General features: G+C 41.4%; 1 protein-coding gene across 1 annotated transcript in view; it reads left to right on the forward strand.

Moving 5' to 3' along the window:
• Positions 1-7,500, forward strand: part of htr4 (5-hydroxytryptamine receptor 4) — a 24,993-nt gene that overhangs the window by 15,392 nt on the left and 2,101 nt on the right. The window contains exon 3 of the mRNA XM_035532326.2: positions 2,610-2,723. Coding sequence (XP_035388219.2) covers positions 2,610-2,723 — 114 coding nt within the window. The remainder of the gene's footprint in view (positions 1-2,609; positions 2,724-7,500) is intronic.

The following is a 7,500-nucleotide window of genomic DNA, read 5'->3' on the forward strand; positions in this document are numbered from 1 at the left end:
TTCTTCTGAAGAAGCCAGTTTAATCAGAAAATTGAGATGCAAATATTAATAGAGAAAAATTAATGATAATAAAGGACCTTGTTTCAGACCAAAATTGTCAACAATCAGACAATATGGTGATTTTGGAATACACAAGGTTAATTTCCTCTCCAGCAGCGTGGTGGCACCATGTTAGGACTGCTGCTTCATTGCTCCAATGACCTGGGTTTAACTCCTACGTTCTGGGCCTGTGTGGACTTTGTGTGTGTCTTTGCGCCTACATGGGTTTCCTCTGGGGAATCTGGTTTCCTCCCAAAAATGTGCATGTTAGGGTTATTGATGTGTGCCGTGCGATGGCCTGTCTAGGGATGCTCCCGTTTTGCGGCATGTGCTGCTCGGATATGCTCTGGATTGGGACTCGGGACCCTGGTTTAGAAGATGAATGAAGTTTCCTCTCATCCCTGTGTGGCTAACAGTTGAATATGTTTTTGAGGATAGCAGCAAGATGCTCAGAACTGTCTGGCGCAACTTGTCAGGTTAGGCACATGTTGCACTGTAATTTTGTTTAAGTGTCAAATTGTCTGTCTGGTCTTTAGTTTCTTTGTAAATAGCTAAAGCGTGAAATCTCAGGTAAAACTTTCAAACACTGTGATTACAGTTTTTGGAATAGGATTTTCTGGTTAAAAAGGTGATATTTAATAACATTCATCTATTTATTATTTTAATATTTTATCATTGTATCATGACTGTGTCCTTTCAGCATATTGCTAAACAGAAAGAAAATACCCTTGTGCTTATTTGTTTATTTATTTAGACTTTTTTATATTTAGCAGTTCAATACTTCACATTTATATTCCTTCACATTATCCAGAGCACAAAAATATTGTTGCCTGAAAAGTTTTCTCATCTCATCAGTGTATTAAGAAAAACTGATAATACCAGATCAACCGAACATAAACATGTCACTCATATGTATACTGTGTTTTTCTGACACATGAATCTAAATTGAAAAACTTTCAGGTAGCTTTTGCTCCTGAAAAGAAAAGAAAAGTGAGCAAGGAGAGAATATCACAGGCAGTTTCAGCCCAGGTTACTTTCAATTATGCAACTTTTACCATGTTCCTTATTACATTTAGCTTATGCTTTTATCCAAAGCGACTTACAACTCTGACTGAACACAACTTGAGCACCTGAGGGTTAAGAGTCCTGCTCAGGGGCCCAACAGCAGCAACCTGGTGGTGGTGGCATTTGAACTGGCAACCTTCTGATCAGTAGTCAAGTATCTACCACTGTCCCTGCATGAATTTATGTTACAGGTAGACCAAATTATTCTAAATAAAGGATCAAGTCAAAAGACTGCATCTGACTAGTGCAAGTGCATTTTCACTGTGCAGCTTTTGCAGTGGACCTGATGGAATGGACACGAAGGAGCTGCTAATTATTTAAAATGCAATTTCTCCCCCCCCCAGCCCACTCTCTGGAGCTGAGCTATGGCACTATGCATCCAGCAATGATGCAGGCGTGCACGCTGACCCCAGGGCGGCTCACTTAGAACTGCAACTGTGCTGCCGTGTGTGGACTGCTGCCTCGGTTCAATTACACGCTGGGTGTCAAAGGTCTCGTCGGTCATCGCACACGCATTACTATGGGAGAAAAATGCGAAAGCCACAACCTTTAATTGGACTTCAGTTACAGAGTTATGAGCAAATAGGATTATTCAAATTACAGAAAACTGTTGTGTATTTCACTATTTTTTCCATGTCTGGCAGCATAGCGTTGTCCAGGCACGCTACTCTGTAGCAGTCGTGGTCGGCGATAGCTTTGTGGTTAGAGGCTATGGCTTCCTGTTTGCAGTGGTCGGGGTCTTATTTATTTGCCAGTTGTGTCAACAGCCCTAGGCTGCATCCTCATTATCTCTGATAGACTGAGTCTCTGCTCCCAACAGGTTGCAAGCACAGGTTCGTGCTAAATGCATGCACTGGATGCTGATGATCAAGGAAAACCCAATATGTGTCAGTCTTTACATGCTTTATGATATTTAAATATTGTTAAAATAATTGTTAAAATAACCACAGTGTTTCCACTCTAGAGTGGGTTTTGTGAGATGTTGTTACATGGCTCAGAACCTTTGTAGCTAATGCAAAAAGGAAATTTTAATACACTAGAATCCAAACTCCACTGGAGGCTCTTCAGCTTTCCAGTGGGAGAGAAAAGTATCACCTACACTGATGTAAAGTGCATAAAAGAAATTAGCTTGCTTTTCTGTCTGTGCTGTCTGTTCTCTATGCTTCTATTCTTGGCGACTGCCTACACAGAGATGTTACCATGAGGATCCAAGTGACAAATTTCTTTTATAACAGCAACTTAACATTTAGTGAATCCAAAAGTTCTTATACTGTCCATAACGTCACAAGCAACATTCTAAAAATTCTATTTTAGAAACAAGCTGAGCAATTTGTGTAATTTGTTTTGTAATTACAGAATGTTTGTTTGCTATTCCATCATTCATGTTCCTGCGTCACCATGTCAGTCAGCTATCTCTATAATCTCTATATCTCTATAAGTGATTAGTTTGTGCCATGCTATTGATTACTGTGGAATAAGTTCATATCATCCCTCTGTTGCCACAGCAACGGCATGGCGAAGAGGGTTGCTCTCATCAGCTTCCTGTCACTGGTCATGCTCATGAGTGTCCTGGGAAACCTGCTGGTCATGGTAGCCGTCTGCAAGGATCGGCAGCTCAGGTTAGAGTCTCTCTCTCTCCCTCTCTCTCTCTTTCTCACTTATTCCTGCTCCATTTGTGTCAAAAAGGGCACCTAATTTAAGCTTTTAATTAATTTCTATTCAGACTTATAAAATGAATGAGTTAACTTTTTTTTAATATATATATATATTTTCAAATATCAGGTGTATGCTCCAAAATAATGGACACATTAGACCCAGTTAAAAAAGTTATGACCACTATTCATCAAACATTTTATATTACTATAGAGTCTGGGGCACTAGTTTTAGATGTGGTATTTTCTAAGCACAAGTAATTAATTTCCATATTGGCTTTGAGTTGTTAATCTCATTAGTGCATACTTAAATGTCTCTTTCAGTTTCTTATCAGTGTTTGAATAGCAGGTGGTTAATTATTCCTCTAGAGGGATACTATACACTTCTTGGAGAAATATATAACAACATTTTTTTTTTTGCATGAATGAAGCCAGCTGCCTGATGGAGTCTCTCAAACTCTGCACATTATCAGCATTATCCATGTGAAATATGCTACAGTGCGAGAGCTGAAAAGAGCTGTACAGCTCACTGGAATGTGTCCAAAATGTGGCTCTGCACAGAGAATGTCAGTTACTGGACAGCTAGTGAATTACGTATTAGTTGCTGCTTAGAGGTGCCTATGGGTGATGCTACTTTCTGCCTCCCAAATATAGTAAAAAGAGCCATAAATTCTCATAGAACTTAAGGAATTTGAAATTGAACAAAAGACATACAGATTTTGTGTGAGATTCTGGAGATTTTGGTGTGTTCTCACGCATTGGCTCTTTTCAGTAAATGGTAGTACAAGAGAAGTGTTCAGAGTGCTGTTAACCATGGCTGGTTCCCAGATTTCAGTCCTTCGGTTAAAAGTAGAACTTCACATTATGTTTGTTGAAAAACATCAGAGTGATAGAACCCCATATCATCCTGGAACACGTTCCACAAAAGTGGGTTACACACTTTTCTGTGGTTTATAGTGATTTCTCTTTTCTGTGCTGTCTTCTGAAGACAGGAGGCTTCCCATTAGGTTTAAACATCTTATTCCCATATGTTCAATACTATTGTGAACATTTTACAACATTTTCTGCATTTGATGTTGTACAGTGAAATAAATTAGTACAGTGCCTGTAATAGACATTTTTAGAGGTGTTATATTCAATGGATATTTTCAGTCAAGCAGTAAATTTGTTCCAAGAAGGGTCTAGCCCTTCCTGCAGCATTTACTGAAAATGCTTTTTAATCAAAATTCAATTGCTTCATGTGAGATCTATAGGCAAGGAAATTTAAAACAAACAAACATTTTTTGTTCATGATTTCACATAATACATTGGTTTTGGCCATCTCTGAAGCCACATATTTACTAAATTCAAATTTCAATCATTATGAAGTTTTTCTATTGTAGAAGCATACATTGATTTCAGGACTGCCATGTAAGTAAAGGTTAATTTACATTTACGGCATTTAGCAGACACTCTTATCCAGAGCGACTTACAAAAGTGCTTTGTCATTTACTCATAGAATGTATCCTAGTACAGTACAGTAGGTTAGAGTCCATCATACCAATGAACTAGAATACTGTAGAATACATGGATCAATACTGATATCTAGAAGTACAAAATACATGTACTTGTCTATCTTAAACAATGATAAGTGCAAAAACCAATAAGTGCTAGAGTTTGTTAAACAACATAAACAGTACCCTACAATAAGTACTAATTTAGTCAGTCAATATAAGAGCAGGGTCAGTTGTCTTTCAAATATTCTGCAAATAGATGGGTCGTCAGTCTGCGTTTGAAGACTGCAAGGGACTCTGCTGTCCGGACAGCAAGTGGAAGTTCATTCCACTATCTTGGAGCCAGGATAGAAAATAGTTTCAATGCTTGTCACCCATGAGACCTGAAGCAAGGTATTTCAAGCCGAGCCATACTTGAGGTTCGAAGTACTTAAGGTACGGATCCGGCTTTGACCATTGACCTCATGTATGAAGGGGCTGGTCCATTTTTGGCTTTGTAGGCAAGCATCAAGGTTTTAAATCTGATGCGTGCAGCTACTGGGAGAGAATGAAGAGAGCGCAGCAGTGGAGTAACGTGTGAACTTCGGAAGATTGAAGACCAGCCGTGCTGCTACATTCTGGACAAGTTGTAGAGGTTTGATGGGTCTTAGAAGAAGACCAGCAAGTAGTGAGTTGTAGTAGTCTAGCTTTGAGATCACAAGAGAGCGCAAGCACCTGGACAGCTCCCTGCGAGAGAAAGGGCTGAATGCTTTGTATGTTACAATGGAGAAATCTGCAAGACTGGGTTAGATTAAAAACATGAGTTGAGAATGACAACTGGTTGTCCAAAGTTATGCCCAGGCTACGGGCAGCTTTGGATGGTGATACCAGGGAGTTGTTGAAGGAAACTGTGAGGTCATGGTAAGGGTTGGGAGTACCTGGGATGAACAAAAGCTTGGTTTTACTGGGGTTGAGCTTCAAGTGCTGGGCTGTCATCCATGACGCGATGTCAGTCATGCATGCTGAGATACATTTCGAGACCTGCGTGTCAGAGGGTGGAAAAGAAAAATAATTGAGTGTCATCAGCATAGCAGTGGTAGGAGAAACCGTGAGAAGATATTACATCACCAAGAGAGCGAGCATACAAAGAGAAGAGAAGGGGACCCAACACTGAGCTTTGTGCAACACCAGTGGAGAGTCTACACAGTTTTGATGTGGATCCTCTCCATGTCACCTGATAGGACCGATGATTCAAATTTTTCTCAGTAGTAGGATGACTTTGCAGATGTTACTTCCAGTGAGAACTTGGAAAGGAGAGACTGGTATGAGCTGAGGTCTGAATCTAGGTGAGATTTCCTCCACCGCCTCTCTGAAGTCCTTAGTTCTCTCCTGTGGCAGCGAAGTGTTTCTGTTAGCCAGGGGGCAGGTGGGGAGGACTTAGCGGGTCTAGAGGAGAGGTCACAGAAGATTCATTGATGAGGAGAGTGTAGAAATGAAAGAATTTGTAACTGTATCCAAAGAGAGAGATGACAGAGTGTCAGGGTGAGGAAGGGTGGACAAAATAGTAGAAGTAAGGGAAGAGGGAGTTATGGAGTGCGGATTGTGACGGAAGGAGGAGGACCACGTTGGGGAGGGCTGGATGGAAAGAGAAGGGAGGGCAAGAGAGAGAAGGATAGAAAGTGATGGTCTGAGAGGTGGAGGGGGATGACTGTGTGATGTCCGATGGTGTGGTGGTACGGGTGAAGATCAGGTCCAGAACATTGCCCGCTTTGTGAGTCAGAGGAGAGTGGTTGAGGGTGAGGTCAAATGCTGTCAACAGCGGAAGGATGCAGGAGGAATGCAGCTTGTCTGATGGAAGGTTGAAGTCACCAAGGAGAATGAATGGATTTCCTTCAATGGGGAATTGACTCAGAAGGATGTCGAGCTCATCAATGAAGTGATCTAGGGAACCTGGAGGTCGGTAGATGACAATGATATGAGGTTTGGTGGGGAAAGACACTGTAATGGCATGAAATTCAAAAGAGGAGATGGAAAGAGTAGAGAAGGAAAGTGGAGTGAAACGCCACTCTTGGGACATTAGTAAACCTGTGCCACCACCCCTGCCGAGACGCCTCGGAGAATGTGTGAATGAAAAGGCAGAAGAGAGGGCATCCGGAGTCGCCGAGTTCTCAGGGGTGATCCATGTTTCTGTCAGAGCCAGGAAGTGTAGGGAGTGGAGGGATGCCAGTGCTGAGATGAGGTCAGCCTTCTGGACCGCAGACTGGCAGTTCCAGAGCCCTCCTGCCACCACGATCTGTGATGGTGCTGAACGTTGTAAGTAAGTGAGGTTGCAGTGATTGCGACGTCTATGATGATAGTGTCGAGATCTGTAGGATATGTGGACAGGAATGGTGAGACGCATTTCAGATGCTTGATTTATGGATGTATGAGATGAAAGATTGAGATAATATGAGAAGATACTTAGATGAGTTCGTGAGGTCCGGTAAATGAGATGTAGACGAGCTGATTGAGACCACAACAAAGCCTTCTCCAGATGTTGATACAGACGTACATGTCTATAGCAGAGTTGTCCGAATTTAACTCAGTTCAATAAGTGCTGAGCCCTCCCCTCAATTCACACCTAAGGCCAGGGTGAAACTACACCCATAGTGAGTAATTACAGCTAACAAGCAACTAACAACTAGGTTCAGACAACAAGCCTTGAATTTTAACAGAATCGAAGGCAAAAGTAAGTAAACTCAGAGCCCTTCTTAACCAACCAGAGGATAACCCAACGAGAAAAACCAAATCACACAAAATTTAAGACTAAATGGCCATGGGAATTATGCTGAATGAATAATCTGTAGCATATCCCCTACATTATTAGGTACGTTTAGGAACTGACTGCTCCCAACAAGATTCCATGTCCAATAGACAGTGGCAGTTGGGAGAAAATGCTCAAGTTTTAGCTGTGTGGTTTCGTTCGTGTTGTTTTGTTGTTCTAGCTGTCGCTTTCACTTAGTCACAGTCATACAGCCTTTAGCTGGCTGTGGTCTGTATCTTATACCTTCTAGAGATACTTAAAATCAAGAGAATCTTGTTCAAGTTCATTACAAGGTTGTGTGACATTTATGATACCTCAGCTGTGAGTTGACTTATTGTCTTGGTTCTTTGTGCTAAATGTTGGCCAAAGAATGAAGGCAGCACTAATTGTTTACTAGCCTGAGTGACTGCAGTTTCTTCAGCTAGGCGCAACCACCTCTCTCTTTTAATTTTACGTGGTTGTTCACAGG

The sequence above is a fragment of the Electrophorus electricus genome, chromosome 16, assembly GCF_041902795.1.
Source record: "Electrophorus electricus isolate QZ-2024a chromosome 16, ASM4190279v1, whole genome shotgun sequence".
Lineage (NCBI taxonomy): Eukaryota > Metazoa > Chordata > Actinopteri > Gymnotiformes > Gymnotidae > Electrophorus > Electrophorus electricus.